Source organism: Eretmochelys imbricata, chromosome 15 (assembly GCF_965152235.1).
Source record: "Eretmochelys imbricata isolate rEreImb1 chromosome 15, rEreImb1.hap1, whole genome shotgun sequence".
Taxonomy (NCBI): domain Eukaryota; kingdom Metazoa; phylum Chordata; order Testudines; family Cheloniidae; genus Eretmochelys; species Eretmochelys imbricata.
In genome coordinates, this window is record NC_135586.1 from 30848489 (window position 1) to 30866583 (window position 18095).

Genomic DNA, 18095 nt, shown 5'->3' on the forward strand with positions numbered 1-18095 from the left:
AGCACTAGGGCTCCCAGTCTGGGGACCTCTTTGGGCATAACTTGTTCTCCTGAGACACAATCTACTGTTCCAGGGTGTGGGTCAAGGTCAGGGCTCTGGAGGAGATGTATTTCTAGTTCCGTGGTCGTGACAATTAACATATGCCATCCCACCTATTCCACTCATCTCTTAACTTGGTGTCATGGATGCTCTGGAACTGCTCCCTACGAATCCAGTCAGGATTCTGGGGAAGTCTCCTTTCTGTGAGCAGACTGTCTGCAGGACACACAGCTCACACAGCTTCCACCTTCCTGGGTCTGACCTCGGAGCATTCAACATCCTCTGCCCCTCCGTGCGCTTCCCACAGCGAGTCCGCCCAGGTGGGGTCCTGGGGAAGCCAGAGGGTCTTGCACCCCAACTTCGCAGTCAGACGTGACTCTCAGCCAGCCAGTAAAACAGAAAGTTTATTAGACGACAGGAACATGATCTAAAACAGAGCTTGTAGGTGCAGAGAACAGGACTCCTCAGCTGGGTCCATTTTGAGGGGCAGTGAGCCAGGCAACCACATCTGCACTTCACTCCACGTCCCCAGCCAGCCCCAAACTGAAACTCTCCCCAGCCCCTCCTCCTCTGGGCTTTGTCCCTTTCCCGGGCTAGGAGGTCACCTGATTCCTTTGTTCTCCAACCCTTTAGCTCTCACCTTGCAGGGGGAAGGGCCCAGGCCATCAGTTGCCAGGAAACAGGGTGTTGGCCATTCTGTGTGTCCAGACCCCTGCACACACCTGCCCTCTAGGGCTCTGCAACGATCATACACCCTTATCCCACCACCTAGATACTTAAGAACAGGGGAAACTGAGGCACCCCCACAATATTCAGAGGAAACATTAAGAACAGTCCCGCTTCATCACACTTGGGTCCTGAGAAAGAGGGAGCGTTGGTGATCCTGATTGGTTCCAGATGTTCCAAACAATTCTGGTTTCCCAGCACACGCCAGATATTAGCACATATATGCATTGGTATCCATCTCTTCCTGGACCTACTGACACAGGACAAAGGCAAGATCAAGCATTTCAATCCAGCATCCCTTCACCTAACAGCCTGGTATTTGAATGGGCAGCAAACCTAGAAAAAACACATTGAGAATCAGTTCAGGCCATCCTTAACAGTAGTAGGAAGGAGTCCACAAGAAAGTGCCTCATAGCAAAGTGGAAAAGATTTGCTATCTGGTTTCTACATTGGTGAATAACACCAGAGGATTCCAGCATCCATGGAATATCACCTCTCCTTTAAGGGTCCGGGTCTGTCTCTTAGTCCTGTGGGTGCACTTAGAGCAGGGGTGGCCAACCTGTGGCTCCGGAGCCACATGCGGCTCTTCAGAAGTTAATATGCAACTCCTTGTCTAGGCACCGACTCCGGGGCTGGAGCCACAGGCGCCAACTTTCCAGTGTGCTACAGGGTGCTCACTGCTCAACCTCTGGCTCTGCCACAAGCCCTGCCCCTGCTCCACCCCTTCCCACCCCCTTCCTTGAGCCTGCCATGCCCTCGCTCCTCCCCTTCCCCCCTCCCGAGCCTCCTGCACGCCACGCAACAGCTGATCAGGAGGTGCAGGGAGAGAGGGGGAGGCGCTGATCGGGGGGGCTGCTGGTGGGCGGGAGACGCTGGGAGCGGGGCGGGGAGCTGATGAGGGGGCTGCTGACGTATTAGTGTGGCTCTTTGGCAATGTACATTGGTAAATTCTTGCTCCTTCTCAGGCTCAGGTTGGCCACCCCTGACTTAGGGGCTATTAGCACCTGTCATGATTGTCAGCCGAAGGGTATCCTCAGCCATCTGTGACAGTACATTTTTAAAGGGTGTAGTTGGAATCTTTGCCCTGATACTAAAACCTACACCGACTTGGAACCTCAGTCTAGTCCTATCAGCATTAACGAAGATGCATTTGAACCCTGAGCCACATGTTCCTTAGCCCGCCTATGAATGAATATTGCCTTTCTGGTGCCTGTTGATTCAGCCAGAAGAGTTGGTGAGCTGGGGGCCCTTTATAAGTGATTTGCCTTCTGCAGCCTTCCATAGTGTCAAAGTCTCCCTGAGACTACACCCAAAATTCACTTCCTAGGTGATCTTGTAATTCCATCTAAATCAGACCCTTCACTTATCTGGCTTGTTCCCAAAGCCGCTTGCCACCAATGAGGATAGGAAGCGCTGGATGTCTGTCAGTCCTTGGCATTCTACTTGTAGAGGACTAAATCCTTTAGGAAATCATCAACATGGTTTGTATCCCTCCCGGACCATATGACGGGTGAAGCAGTCTCATCCCAAAAGTTGTCTAAATGGATTTCAGGTTGTATCCCGCTCTGTAACGAGCCAACAGCAAGGTGTGAGGACTCACTCAACTACTGCACAAGCTGTATTGGTGGCCTCACTTTGAGCAGTCCTTGTCCTGGAAATTTGTAAAGTGGTGCCGTGGGGCTCTGTTCACACTTTCACGAGACATTGTGCCCTGATATAAGCTTCTTCAGTTGATGCATCCTTCAACAGAGCGGTCCTCAAATCCGTGGTACAGCAGGAGTCTTTGCACCCTCTTCTTCAGCGAATACTGCTTGTGAATCACCTACAGTGAAATATAGGGACCGTCACTCAAAAAAGTAGGAAAGGTTATTTACCTTCTACAGCAGCTGGAGTTCTTCAAGATGTATGGTCTCCCTCTGAATTCTGCTACCCAGTCTCCTTTGCCCCCGTTGTGGAGCCTTATCCTAGGGTTATTCGCAGTAGAAATGTACTGGAGAGGCAGGTATTTCTCATACCCGTTACGCCCTTGCTTCAGAGCATGAGGAATAGAGGGGGCACAGGCATGGACCAACAGACACTGCTAGCAAGAATGTTCTGGTCTCAGGCATATGGAATGCATGTGCCCACACTGGAACACAGATAGGGACCACACATCTGGACGAAAATGGCAAGTAACCTTTCTTCTCTAAGAGAGAACCAGTAATAAAGTAGTTTATTCCTACCTGGATTCTATTCTGCCGTACACCTTAGAAGCCAGCTATCTGGACTGAGTTTACACTGTGTACAGAGAGGGAAATGTAACCATTCCCTAAAAGTTTGGTTTCTGTACACTGACAGACTTCAGTCTGAAAACTACACCCTGTTTTGCATTTCTGGATTACATAATCTAGTCTTTGATTCTTGCATCACCTGTGTACTATGGGGCAAATGCTTGTGTTTTTCTTAATAGGTTTTAAATTATTTGTGTTCCTAGTAGAGCTGTCAAGCGATTATAAAAATGAATCACGATTAATTGCGCTATTAAAAATTAATCGTGATTAATTGTGCGATTAATCGTGCTGTTAAACAATAATAGAATACCATTTATTTAAATATTTTGGATATTTTCTACATTTTCAAATATATTGATTTTAATTATAACAGAATACAAAGTGTACAGTGCTCACTTTATATTTATTTTTGATTGTAAGTATTCACGCTGTAAAAAACTAAAAGAAATAGGATTTTTCAATTCACCTAATACAAGTAATTTAGTGCAATCTCTTTATCATGAAAGTTGAACTTACAAATGTAGAATTATGTACAAAAAAACTGCATTCAAAAATAAAACAATGTGAAATTTTAGAACCTGCAATTCTACTCAGTCCTACTTCTTGTTCAGCCAATTGCTCAGACAAACAAGTTTGTTTACATTTGCAGGAGAAAATGCTGCCTGCTTCTTGTTTAGAATGTCACCTGAAAGTGAGAACAGGCGTCCTCATGGCACTGTTGTAGCCGGAATTGCAAGATATTTACGTGCCAGACGCACTAAAGATTCATGTGTCCCTTCATTTGTCAACCACCATTCCAGGGGACATGCGTCCATGCTGATGACAGGTTCTGCTCAATAATAATCCAAAGCAGTGCGGACCGATGCATGTTCATTTTCATTATTTGAGTCAGATGCCACCAACAGAAGGTTGGTTTTCCTTTTTGGTAGTTTGGGTTATATAGTTTCCGCATCGTAGTGTTGCTTTTTTAAGACTTCTGAAAGCATGCGCCACAACTTGTCCCTCTCAGAGTTTGGAAGGCACTTCAGATTCTTAAACCTTCGGTCGAGTGCTGTAGTTTATCTTTAGAAATCTCACATTGGTACCTTCTTTGCGTTTTGTCAAATCTGCTGTGACAGTGTTCTTAAAATGAACAACATGTGCTGGGTCATCATCCGAGACTGCTATAACATGAAATATATGGCAGAATGCGGGTAAAACAGAGCAGGGGACATAAAATTCTTCCCCAAGGAGTTCAGTCACAAATTTAATTAACACATTATGTTTTTAACGAGCGTCACCAGCATGGAGGCATGAAGGGGCATACGAATGTTTAGCATATCTGGCACGTAAATACCTTATAATGCCAGCTATAAAAGTGCCATGCAAATGCCTGTTCTCACTTTCTAGTTACATTGTCAATTAGAAGAGGGCATCATTATCTTGTGTAAATGTAAACAAACTTAGCGATTGGCTGAACAAAAAGTAGGACTGAGTGGACTTGTAGGCTCTGAAATTTTACATTGGTTTGTTTTCGAGTTGTTCTGTAACAAAAAAAATCTACGTTTGTAAGTTGCACTTTCACAACAAAGAGATTGCCCTACAGTACTTGTATGAGGCGAATTGAAAAATACTATTTCTTTTATTTACAGTGCAAATATTTGTAACAAAAAATAATATACACTTTGATTTCAGTTACAACACAGAATACAATATATATGAAAATGTAGAAAACATCCAAAATATTTAATAAATTTTAGTTGGTATTCTATTGTTTAACGGTGCCATTAAAACTGCGATTAATCACGATTAATTTTTTTTAATTGCGATTAATTTTTTTGAGTTAATCGCGTGAGTTAACTGTTGTTCCTAGTTGTTGTAAGGCAACTAGGGAGCTGAGGGAAGTTTTACATGACCAACAGAGGGCACCAAAATTCTAAATTGCCTGCTCTTTGACTCAGAGCAACCCCACTGACTGGATTGAATTTCACGAATGTTCAGAAATTTAATTTCAGGTAAGGATAAAATTACCTGTTCTAATTACCAGAATTTCCCATATGAATTCATTCAAATGATTTAGTCTCTCCTCTGTTTCAACTGTCTAAACAGTATTCCTGTAATCTCAGTCACCCACCTTTCTTTTCCATTCCCAAAGGGACCGTACTGGTTACTTCCTAGGTTCTTGCATAGCTTGTGAGCTTTAACATATTTTTTGTAATTATCAGGCGAGTGGGAATGTAGGTCACACTTCCTCCTTCTGTAGAAATGTTGGAACATGATCTGTGAGAGTGCTTCTTGGAGTTGCAAATCTTCAGAAGAGAATTGTGTCATTAGTTGCAGTGTTTGATTACCTATATTCATTTTATATATTTGTTCTGAAAACAAGAAAATATTAGCATTCGCGAAATTGCATATGGAGTACATCAAAGTGTATAGATAGAAAACAGAAATCATTTTAGAAGATATCTTAATGTAACAAGGGCACTGCATATCATGTGAGGTAAACTCTTCATTGCTTTCCTTTACAGGACTGCCCTTTTATAGTGTGTATGACCTATGCCTTCCACACCCCTGACAAACTCTGCTTCATCCTGGACCTGATGAATGGTAAGCAAGGTTAATGAAAGGAGCCGTTCTGGGAACGGTGAAGGATGTGACAGGACTCACGGAGAGCTTGGTAGAAGAGGGGAGGAAGGCATGTGACGAGCCAAAGAAAACACTGAGATTGTGAGAAATGGGAGGAAAGTGGAGAAATAAAAGGGCGGAAATGGACAGGGTTAGAAAGAGATTGAAAATATCTAATTAGATAGCTTTAGGATGTCTAGGAGAGAGATCTGAAAGGCAGTCATAGATACAAGAAGAGACAAAAGGGGGAGGTAGGTTGGGAAATTCTGGACATAAAGGTGGCAGTGGATAAGGTCTCCTTGAGATAGCATGCAGAGAGATTGAATGTAGAACTCAAGGATGACAACCGAGAACATGGGGAGGCACCCAAGAAAATAATGAAGGAACCGTCAGCAAAGCAGGAGGAGAATGAGGAAAGCAGAATCATGGAAGCTTTACAATAAAGGTGAAGTTGAGACACAAAGAAAGTGATCCACCGTGTCCATGGCAGAAGATCTGGCAAGTCAGTGGTACCTGACGTTCCTCAGCAGTTTGGGGGCCTGCTGTTTGACCCTGATCCTGCAGTGAGATGCCTTCCGTTGCTAGGGTGCACCTTGGCGCATTGCACTGCAGGATCAAGACCTTACTTTGTAATTTAAGGATCAGATCATGTAAACAATTAAGAATGTCTGTAACTTTATGCATATGAGTAACCTCATTTAAGTCAAAATGGTAGTTGATTATTCAGATTGCTCTAAAAAATTATTTTGGGACAGTTCTCTGGCCTGTGTTATACAGGAAGTCAGACTAGATGATCACAGTTGGCCCTTCTGGCCTTTCAATCTATGACTCTGAAAATAGTTATGGCTCATTATTTTAAATCTGTAGTTTGATCATGAACAGTTCAATACAAATATTCAACCTCTTGTAGTTGTGATTTGTTAGATAAGTCACTTGTGCTGTGTCTGTTCCCTGACTGGATGAATGTGTAAGCCCTTCCAGCCTGAATAATTCCACATGCAAATAGAGACTTTAATTTCTTTGCAAACCCACATACATGACTGAAATTCACTGCAGGTGACACTTAATTTCTGGAATGTTCACTGAAAGCAATCACTAAAGAGGAGCAAACATGGGTGATATGAATTCATGTTTAAAATGAAGTGATATTTGCTGATTACTTGTAGAGTATCTACTCAGCTTTATTAATTTCATGTACACTCAAATGCATGAAAGCATCCCCTGTAAGTGCCTAAGTATGTGAATCCAAGCACCTTCCTGTCACACAGGTCAACGGAACCTACAAATGAGTAGACTTTTATCTTCCTCCTTACGTAGCTCTGCATAATACAGCTTTCTACCTGCCAATGTAACAGGGCTTACTGTTCCCCTTTTCATGAATTACATCCCAATTTTTCTAATTCTAGGAGGAGATTTGCACTACCACCTCTCACAGCACGGTGTGTTTTCTGAGAAGGAGATGAGGTTTTATGCTACTGAAATCATCCTGGGCTTAGAACACATGCACAATCGATTTGTTGTATACAGAGACTTGAAGGTAACCATTTTATTTACACAGTCAGTTGTAGGGTAGTGATGAACAACCTAAGGAATATAAGAAACTTAATGAAAACCCCTTTTTGTTTCCAGAATAATTTCTGTCACCAAATGTTAGGAGAATGCTGATTACTTCTTTCAAAGTTTGTTTTGAATTTTCTAATAAGTGTTTCCCATAAATGATTGTCATACATTATAATAAAGAGTAAGCTTCTGTTAGGTATCAACCATATAAGAACTTCTGATAGAAAGGAAAAGAAGGAAAATCGCAAGAAGAAAGGCACATGGTCATTAGAGCCCTGCACGGATACAAAATTTGTATCTGCATCCAATCAGCGATCTGCTAACATGATATATAGTGGATATCCACAGATTTGCAGGGCTGTAATGGTCAGCCTTGAGGGAATATGTTTGTTTGTTTGTTTGGGGAGGGGTGGGGGGAATTGTCTGAATACCAACTCATAGTATAAACATGTCTTAAGAGAATAGACTGGGATCTAAAATAGCCTGTTTACAGTTTGAGAAGGCAGAGGATCAGCAGAAGGCCCTATGCATTACTTAAAACTTTAGGCCCTCGTCTTTGCACCCTGGAGTGAATTTCAGCTGAAAGTTATAACTTAATTTTTCAAACCTGGTTTGTTTTCTTGCCTTTGAGGTTTTCCTTATTTGTAGAATGTTGGTACGGTATAAAGGCCAATCCAATCTCATGTCTAATCATGCCTTGATTGTACAAAACTGCTTGGTACTTATTTTGTATAGCGTTAGTAAAAATAGAAATTGTCATAGGCTAGAGGTGCATAGAAGTCAGGTGTGTTGATTTCTGAAATTGTCCTGTTGATCAAAGGTTTGTATTTTTCAGTTGCCAGTAACACTTCTCTCTCTCTGTGCTTCTAGCCTGCAAACATCCTGCTGGATGAGCACGGACATGTAAGGATATCAGACCTTGGTCTTGCTTGTGATTTTTCCAAAAAGAAACCACATGCTAGTGTGTAAGTATTTCATGAACTCTGATATATTTAGTTATACGAACTACAAATCCTTTGCCCTGTTTTAAGTTGATTTCACAATGCTAAATCTAATTTTTAATCTTATATATTTTTGTCTTTTAAACTGCTTATATTCTCTCCCAAAGAGCTTTGCTATTGAAAGGAAATCACAAGAGTGCTTAGGAACACTGGTTTCTGCTAGCATGCAGGTCACCATCTTGAAATAGACCATGTACTTGACTGTGCCCCTTTTTAAAGCAGCTATGTATATGCCCATGTGTCCTTACTGATCTTAGTGGGTAACCTTTTAAACTTATTTTTCATATTAATTTTGTATTTAGTGCAATGGGTGTGATGGCACTTCATGTGTGTACAAGAAAACACTCTGAGGGTTATAGTAATTATAATATAAAGGTATTTCTTTGGTCAGAATTTGGACAGATGAGTGACAGGGTATTAAAATTAAGGTATTTCATGTATTGACATTTAGTCTCTGGGACAGTTATTAAGTATACAGGAGTTTGAGCAGTGGAACACACATTTTGAATCTTTGATTTATCTTGGACTATCAGAGAACAGTTACTTTTCTGCTTTGTTACTTGATGTATCTGTGTATGAAGCCAAAAACTGCATTTGTGTTCTTTGAAGGTATTGCAAGAGAAAACTCATATAGAATGCTAGAGAGATATTGACAAAATGGATGGAATTCAGAGTCAAGCAACAGACTTGATCTGAGGCAGAAGAGACTGATTTAGGCAGAAAGATTAAAAGAGCTAAATTTTGGCAAAGTGGTAGAAAAGAGGAACATAGCAGTTTTACAAATAGCACAGTACATGGGGGTTTCATAGTCTACATATATTTTGAAAGGCTTAAGAAAGAAGAATTATTTGGGTGGTACAAAGTAAGGGTATGTCTACACTATGAAATTAGGTCGATTTTATAGAAGTAGATTTTTAGAAACCGATTTTATACAGTCGATTGCGTATGTCCACACTAAGTACTTTAAGTCGGTGGAGTGTGTCCTCACTACTATGGCTAGCATCGACTTACAGAGTCCCAGTCGACTTACAGAGTTCCGCTGCCCATTGGAATTCTGGGTTAAGCTCCCAATGCCTGATGGGGCAAAAACATTGTCGCGTGTGGTTTTGGGTACGTGTTGTCAGGCCCACCTCCCTCCCTCCCTCTGTGAAAGCAACAGCAGACAATCGTTTCACGTCTTTTTTCCTGGGTTACCCGTGCAGACGCCATACCACGGCAAGCATGGAGTCCACTCAGCTCACCATCACCCTACGTCTCCTGGGTGCTGCTCGCAGACGCGGTACTGCATTGCTACACAGCAGCAGCTCATTGCCTTTGCGGCAGACGGTGCAGTAGGACTGATAGCTGTTGTACGTCTCCTGGGTGCTCCTGGAAGACCTCAGTGAGGTCGATCGGGGCGCCTGGACAGACATGGCTATTCTCCTCTTAGAGCACTGAATGGGAGCCAGAGACTCCAGGTCATTATCTTCTTTAAGTTTCGTCTCATGGAGATTCAGTCCTGCTTGGAATATCATGTGAGCTGGAGCCTTCTGCCTCAGGCTGCTCTCCCAGCTGGCAGCACCGCGCGGTCGCACCTATCCCAGCCTACCCTCTGCTCCCATGGCTCATGAAGCCTGGATAGTAGTAAGGAGCAGTTCAACTATAGGCTGAGCAAGTGCAGAATGATGGTAAAATGTGCCTTTGGACATTTAAAAGCGCGCTGGCGCTGTTTGCTGACAAGGTCAGACCTCAGCGCAACGAACATTCCCATTGTTATTGCTGCTTGCTGTGTGCTCCATAATATCTGTGAGAGTAAGGGTGGAGACGTTTATTGCGGGGTGGGAGGTTGAGGCAAATTGCCTGGCATCCGATTTTGAGCAGCCAGACACCAGGGCGATTAGAAGTGCACAGCAAGGGGTGCTGCGCATCAGAGAGGCTCTGAAAACCAGTTTCATGACTAGCCAGGCTTCGGTGTGACAGTTGTGTGTGTTTCTCCTTGATGCAAACCCGCCCCCTTTGTTGATTTTAATTCCCTGTAAGCCAACCAGCCTCCCCCCTTCGAAATAAAGTAACTATTGTTTTGAAACCATGCATTCTTTTTTTATTAATTAGAGATAATGGACAAGGTAGTCTGGTGGGGTGCGGGAGGTGTGAAGGACAAGGCCACATTGCTTATTCTAAAAATAAAACTGTTTGAATGACAGCCTTCTGTTGCTTGGGCCATCCTCTGGAGTGGAGTGGCTGGGTGCCCGGAGCCTCCCCCTCCGTGTTCTTGGGCATCTGAGTGAGGAGGCTATGGAACATGGGGAGTAGGGTAGGCAGTTATACAGCGGATGTAGCGGGGAGGGTCTGTGCTCTTGTTGGCTTTCCTGCAGCTCCAACAAACACTTCATCATGTCCGTTTGCTCCCCCATTAGCCTCAACATCGCGTCCTGCCTCTGCTCTTCGCGCTCACTTAATTCTTTCCTGGCCTCTGCCACTGAATGCCTCCATGCATTAAGCTGTGCCTTATTAGTGCGGGAGGACTGCATGAGCTTGGAAAACATGTCATCGCGAGTGTGTTTTTTTTTTTACTTCTAATGTGTGATAACCTCAGAGATGGAGATGATAGGGGGAGCATAGAAACATTCTACACTCTACGATTCTGGGGGTATTGCATGGTCACCTGTGCTGCTGAGTTTGCCACGCTGACCAAACAGGAAATGAAATTCAAAAGTTCCTGGGGCTTTTCCTGTGTACCTGGCTAGTGCATTGGAGTTCAAAGTGCTGTCCAGAGCAGTCACAATGGAGCACTCTGGGGTAGCTCCTGGAGGCCAATACCGTCGATTTGTGTCCACACTTCCCCAAATTCGACCCAGCAAGGTCGATTTTAGCACTACTCCCCCCATCGGGGAGGAGTACAGAAGTCGATTTTAAGAGCCCTTTAGTTCCAACCACGGAATGGGGTTGGTTGTGTGGGCACAATCATTTTTAAATTGACCTAACGCAGCTAAATTTAACCTAACCCCCATTGTGTAGACCAGGCCTTAGTGTAATGAGTTAAAACAAAGAAAAAATATGGCTGAATATAGTGATCAACTGCCTCATAAATAAGCTCCATTAGATTGAGCAGTAGTCTTCCCGGGGAAGGGGTGGAAGCCCTGTTGCTTTGGACACTGAAAGCTCTAGAAAATGTTCTGTAGGGAGCAATCCTGCATTGGCTGGGAGAGAGACAAGATGACCTATTAATTCTCTTCCATCTCTAATTTCTAACATCCTGTGCATTTGTAACAGCTGATGTGTAGGCATAGACTGAAAGATGACCCATGATTTTGTGATGATTCAGTGTTCAGAGTAAATAAAAATCCTGCTTGATTTGAAGCAACAGATTGTTTTAATTATCCAAGTTGGTGGCCTTTCGGAAATGTACTAAAATTCAGGGTTTATTGTGCTCTTACATATGTGTATCCATATTTTTGCTAGTGTTTGGGCCAAATTGTGCTCCCATTTGCACCCACTGGCTTCAGTGAAATTGCAGAGGTAGAATATCAGGGTTGGAAGGGACCTCAGGAGGTCATCTAGTCCAACCCCCTGCTCAAAGCAGGCCCAATCCCCAATTAAATCATCCCAGCCAGGGCTTTGTCAAGCCTGACCTTAAAAACTTCTAAGGAAGGAGATTCTACCACTACCTAGGTAACTCATTCCAGTGTTTCACCACCCTCCTAGTGAAGAAGTTTTTCCTAATATCCAACCTAAACCTCCCCCACTGTAACTGAACTCTGATTTTTTGTGTGTGTGTGGGCACTTATCATATTTTTTGTGGCACTCTGTACTCTTAGGGCCAGATTCATTCCTGGTATGACTGCAGTGGATTTGCACAAAGGATGAATTTGTCCCTCGTGTTTAAAATGATTGGCCATTCACTAAAGTCCAGGAAAAGGTTACAGCTTGGAATTACGTATAGGACATAGGTAGCACACTGGGGCCAAATTCTGGCTGTGAGTGACAAGGAGGGAATTCCCTGAAGTAGGGGAATTCTCTGCTGTCTAAAGCTGGTGGGTAGAGCTTCCGTGCCAGCTGCCCTCATCCGTTATCCTGGCATAGAGGAGGTATGTGAGAGAACCGGAGTGTGGAGGGGGTATGGTAGAGCAGAGCTCAGCTTCACCAACCCTAAACCTGCATCATGAGTTGCAACAGCCTTCACCTGGCCTAACTCTCCTCAGGGCCAGAGCTTGTGCAGACTGGTACGCAGAATCAGGGGGCCATAACTGGATGCGTTTTCCTGTCTCTGGAGCCAAGTGGAGATCAGCTGCAGCAGAGAATTTGGCCCAATGTTTCTTCTATTAATAAGACAGTGCAACTTGAAGGAGGAGCTTGTTAAAAAGCCATACTCTTCACTGTTGCAGCTTCCTCTTCTATAACCCCTTCTCTGACAAAAGGCTGCTTACTGACTTCTGCTCCTAACTCCATTAAGTCTTGTTATAGAGGGAACAATAGCGCTCCCAAAGTTTAGGTTGTCTAACTCTTTCCATTATAAATATTTTCTCATCCTTTTTTAAAGTGTTGTAATGCATCCATGGCTTAACAGAAAATGGAAATCCAAATGGGTGTAAGTTTGGCCAAAGTGACTTCGGTTTAAAATGACTGTGAGAAGTCACCCTGTTCTAGATAGATTTTCTTGTTGGGATACTGCAGAATTTCATAAGAGTTTAATTTTGTTTTGTGATCAAGATTCTGTTGACCTCCCTCCCCTATCTCTCCCTCCTCCCCCGTTTCCACCAGTGGTACCCATGGATACATGGCTCCTGAGGTGCTCCAGAAAGGAACAGCATACGATAGCAGCGCAGACTGGTTCTCTTTAGGCTGTATGCTTTTCAAACTTCTGAGAGGGTGAGTGAAATCTCTTGCCTTTTTAATATTGGCACCTTTATGTTCTGTCTGTAAAGCTAGTAATATGCATTCTGTTAGTTATTTCATACTGTGTATCCTGCAGTCCCTCCTACTCACCCCAGCTCTGCACAAAGAAATAACATTAGGCTTGTCAGGGTTCCTTCCCCACTCTGAACTGTAGGGTACAGATGTGGGGACCCGCATGAAAGACCCCCAAGCTTATTCTTACCAGCTTAGATTAAAAACTTCCACAAGGTACAAACATTGCCTTGTCTTTGAACCATATGCTGCCACCACCAAGCGTTTTAAACAAAGAACAGGGAAAGAGACCACTTGGAGACGTCTTCCCACAAAATATCCCCCCAAGCCCTACGCACCCCCTTTCCTGGGGAGGCTTGAGAATAATATCCTAACCAATTGGTTAGAAAATCATCTCAAAGACCCAAAGTGCTGGATCTTGGAACTATGGAAAAATCAGTCAGGTTCTTAAAAGAAGGATTTTATTTAAAAAAAAAAAAAAAAAAAGGTAAAAATCATCCCTGTAAAATCAGGATGGAAAATACTTTACAGGGTATTCAGATTCAAAACACAGAGGATCCCCCTCTGGGCAAAACCCTAAAGTTACAGAAAACAGGAATAAACCTCCCTCTTAACACAGGGAAAATTCACATAAAACAAAAGATTAAACTAATCCGCCTTGCCTGGCTTACCTATACTGGTTGCAATATTGGAGACTTGGATTAGGATGGGTTGGAGAAGATGGATTTCTGTCTGACCTCTCCCAGTCCCAAGAGAGAACAAACACATAAACAAAGAGCACAAAACAAAAGTCTTCCTTCCCCCAAAGATTTGAAAGTATCTTGTCCCCTTATTGGTCCTTTGGGTCAGGTGCCAGCCACGTTAGCTGAGCTTCTTAACCCTTCATAGGTAACAGGATGTTGCCTCTGGCCAGGAGGGATTTTATTGCACTGTATATAGAAAGGTGGTTACCCTTCCCTTTATATTTATGACAAGGCTTCTTGCATTTCCAGGTTCCTCCTGCCTCACGAATTTCTGCTTTTCATAGTGGCTACAAATATTGCACTGTGGGAGAACAGGTCAGGTTCTTATTTGCTCCTCAAATATATCACTTCAAAACACCGACTTTTACCGCTAGACCTACAAGCACTAGCTTTCCTCAGTAAAATATCTTCTGCATCATTTTGTAAGGAAAAAGACTGAAATAAAAAAATATAATAAGCTTTAAAATTTAGAATGCTTTAACTTCTTCTTTTGGGTGTCTGGAGCATCTTGTCTTATGTGAATCTACTTATTTAAGAAGAAGTGGGTCTTCAGGAGGGATTGTAAGTGGAGAGGATAGTGGCTTTATGGACTGGCTTAGGGAGAGCATTCCATGTGTAGGTTGTATTCAGTGTTGTAGAGAGACAAAGTGGGTGAGGTAATATCTTTTATTGGACCAACTTCTTTTGGTGAGAGAGACAAGCTTTTGAATTTCCCAGACCTGAAGAAGAGCTCTATGTAAGCTTGAAAGGTTGTCTCTCTTGCTAACAGAAGTTGTTCCAATAAAGATATTACCTTACCCACCTTTTCTCTAATGTGTAGAGTATGGCATGGAAGAAGGTGCAAAGAGTGGTGGGAGAGGCTGGTATCAGTGGCAGAGGCAAATGGATAAGAGACTACATGAGGTAAGTAGAGAGGGACTGAATTGTATTGGGACTCAACTACCTTGACAAAAAGCTTGAACTTGATGTGGTGAAGGAGGAGCTGGTGCTGGGATTTGTGGGACTGAGGGGAAGTTACTTGTCAGAGCATTGGTCAAGAAAGATGATCTTAATGGTCATTGGCTGGTTCCCATTGGCCGGGAAAGCTGAACCGCAGCCATGGGGACCTGCGAGCGACTGTGCCCGTGGACGGTCAATGTGAACAAACTGTCTTGCAGCCCACCAGCAGATTACCCTGACGGGCCGCATGAGGCCCACGGACCGCCGTTTGCCCACCACTGCGCTAAAGGGTATTATTGGCATAAAAGTCCCACATAGTGGAGGAGAATAGGTATATGTAAGCCATCTTCAGTGCCTGATCTATATGTGAAACTCTCATTGACATCAGTGAGACTTCGACAGGTGGAACAAAGCTAGAGTTATCTACCTGAGCTCTCGCTAGTCATGGCTCCTTGAAGCCATTTGAAGCTTATGCATTTGCTTGCAAATACCTAGTCTCAGTTGAGTCTAAAATTGCAGATTAACAAAAAAAAAAACCAAAACCTTGATGCTGAAAAGCTGAAAGCTACAGTAAACGAAAACAAAAAAAAAGGTAGAGAGACAAATGCTAGAACCATACGTCGTGGTAGGCCTAAAATTATAATAATATAATAAAATCTTCCACATAGCATGAGTACATTTGTGCCTGGGTTTAAATATAAACAATTTCAAAAATATTCTTTGTACATATGATGTTATATTGGTGCTCTTCAAATTTTTCTCTTTAGTGCTGTTTCACAGGATGAAAAACAATCTAAATTTATGATGTGAAATTATGTCTATTCTTTTAAACAAGTGATGGATTTTTTACAGGTAGCCTGTCTTGATAACTCTTGGGTTGTTTTCTAAAATGTTTTTATCAGAGTAATTTCTACTGTTCTTTTATATGTTATATTTTCACTAGCATCTCTACAGCTCTTATTAGTTATTTGAGATTTAATGTAATAATGTATAAGTGAAATTATGCCATGTTTTTATATTGGTCTTAAATGCTAGATAAATGATCTAATAAGCCAAAGGATTATAATATAAAAGTAAGTTTCCTAGGAAAAGAAGTAAATTGATTTGGTACAGCCTTGAAATTAGCTTGAAAAAACATGGGTCCATCAGCACATCAAAAATAGAGGAAGAAAAAGAACTGGGTTGTTGTAGAACAAATTAGAGGTCAGTACTTAACTTTAAAGTAGTATAAATAATAAGTATTGTTAGCTATTGAGAGCAGATTGTGTATTCTCCCTTGTAAGTAGATACAGATTTTTAGTAATGGTGGGGTGATTATTTGAGATTTTGCTCAGTAGCGAAGGGTCAAAAAGTTTAGAAAAGATTGGCTGTTTCTGAACAGCTTGGTGCTCATCCATTTCTGGCTAGAAATGGATATATTACTACTTACTTTACTACTACCACTTTGCTGACAATTGTTGCATATTTTAAATGACATAAGGTTGCTGTACTTTAGAAGGACTCTGAAGGCATTAGTGGACTTCAGGTAACGCTTTAGACTTGTGGGTGAAGTTACCTCGCATCTTTTTTCTGTAGCATCACGTTAACTTTTCACGTCTATAGATTTTAGATAAGCTAAAATGTATCCTTTGCCTGGGTGCATCTGAAGGCAGAATTTGTCCTTGAGTCATATCTGAGTGCCAAACATCTTATTCCTTCATTTGTGAAATGTTCCTTTATCAGTAAACATCTGTGTCTACTTAGGTTTTATGAACACTGATGGGTTTATCTCAGACGTTAATAAACTGCAATCAGATGAAATAATCCATTTTTGAGGCCGTCAGGGTCCACTGGTATTTGTTCAAGAATATTGATCATATGTTAGATTGTTCCATTGGCCTTGTCAAATTGGGTGGATGTACTAGCAGTAATAATTAATAATGAGCTCTTGCATAGCACTTTTGACCATGGAACTCAGAGCACTTTACAAAGCAAGGTAAGTGCATAGCTCTGAATATCAGACATAAGGCCCACATTAGTAGTTCATTGCTCACAAAAATTGACTCAATTTACTGTAGGTTAATAGACAGAATTAAAAAGTTGTATAGATGTAACCATATAGGAGACCTTCTGTAGCCAACCACATTCATTTATTGGCAAAGCCTTCTTGTTGCTTCATCTAAGGCCACATTTAATCCTTCAAACTCCAGTCATCATCCCTGACACAGCAGAGAATCACAGGAGCATAACGCAGTCTTCCCTCCATCAAATCCATGCTGCAGAAATCTCTTCAGGATATTGGGAGAAACAAACACCTAAAAAAGCCAATAGGGGCTGTGAACGGTATGATGGACTCCTAGTGGTAGCACTAAACACAAAGGACATTACCATTTTTAATCATAGAACTGGAAGGGACCTTGAGAGGTCATCTAGGCCAGTCCCCTGCACTCAAGGCAGGACTAAGTATTATGTAGATCAGGGGTCTCAGACTCAATTTACTTTAGGTTCAGTGCCAGTCCTTAAATCCTCCAAGCCGGGCAACAATGTCACTCATGCTGCCCAGACCCACCCCCCCGAAAAGCTCTGCCCCCCACCTGCCTAAGGCTCTGGGAGGGAGTTTGGGTGGGGTAGGGGTGCATGCTCTAGGAGGGAGTTTGGGTGCAGAAGGGGTGAGAGATTAGGCTCTGGGAGGGAGTTTGGGTGGGGGAGGGGGTCGAGGTGCAGGCGCTGGGTTGGAGTTTGGGTGCTAGGTGCAGGCTCTGGGCTGGGGCAAGGTGGAGGCGTTCAGGCTCTGGGAGGGAGTTTGGGGGCAGGAGGGGGTGTGTGGGAAGCGGGAGGGGGTGCAGCCTCTGGGAGGGAGCTTCGGGTCTGGGGGGTGTGGGGAGGGGGTGCAGGCTCTGGGAGGGAGTTTAGGGGCGGGAGGGGGTGTGTGGGAAGGGGGGGGTGCAGGCTCTGGGAGGGTGGGGGGGGTGTGGTGCTTACCTGGGGCTCCAAGGCGGGGCAGCCCCGGGGGGCCTCCGCGCGCTGCCCCCCCCAGGCACTGCCCCCACAGCTTCCCATTGGCCACAGGGGTGCTCGGGGCGGGGGCAGCATGCGGCGGCATAGACCTGCCCCACCCCACCCTGCCCTGGGGTTGCAGGGAGGGGCTGGCAGACACGTGGAGTGAGCAGGCAGACACCGCTCAGCTCTGCTGCGCTGCCGGGGCCCCGGGCCATTTTAAATTGCCGGGGGGTGGTGGGGAGGAGGAGAGAACCCGGGGCCGGCAGGCGGGGCCAAGGGAGAGACCTGGCCTCAGAACTGCTGGAGCCCTGTGGCCACATTGGGGAGGTTCACGGGCCGCGAGTTTG

The 18095-nt window shown here is 43.6% G+C and overlaps 1 protein-coding gene across 1 annotated transcript in view; it reads left to right on the plus strand.

Moving 5' to 3' along the window:
- Nucleotides 1–18095, plus strand: part of GRK3 (G protein-coupled receptor kinase 3) — a 118519-nt gene that overhangs the window by 79851 nt on the left and 20573 nt on the right. Inside the window, exons 10-13 of the mRNA XM_077834949.1 lie at nucleotides 5543–5621; nucleotides 7046–7176; nucleotides 8070–8164; nucleotides 12941–13048. Of these exons, the coding sequence (XP_077691075.1) occupies nucleotides 5543–5621; nucleotides 7046–7176; nucleotides 8070–8164; nucleotides 12941–13048 (413 nt within the window). The remainder of the gene's footprint in view (nucleotides 1–5542; nucleotides 5622–7045; nucleotides 7177–8069; nucleotides 8165–12940; nucleotides 13049–18095) is intronic.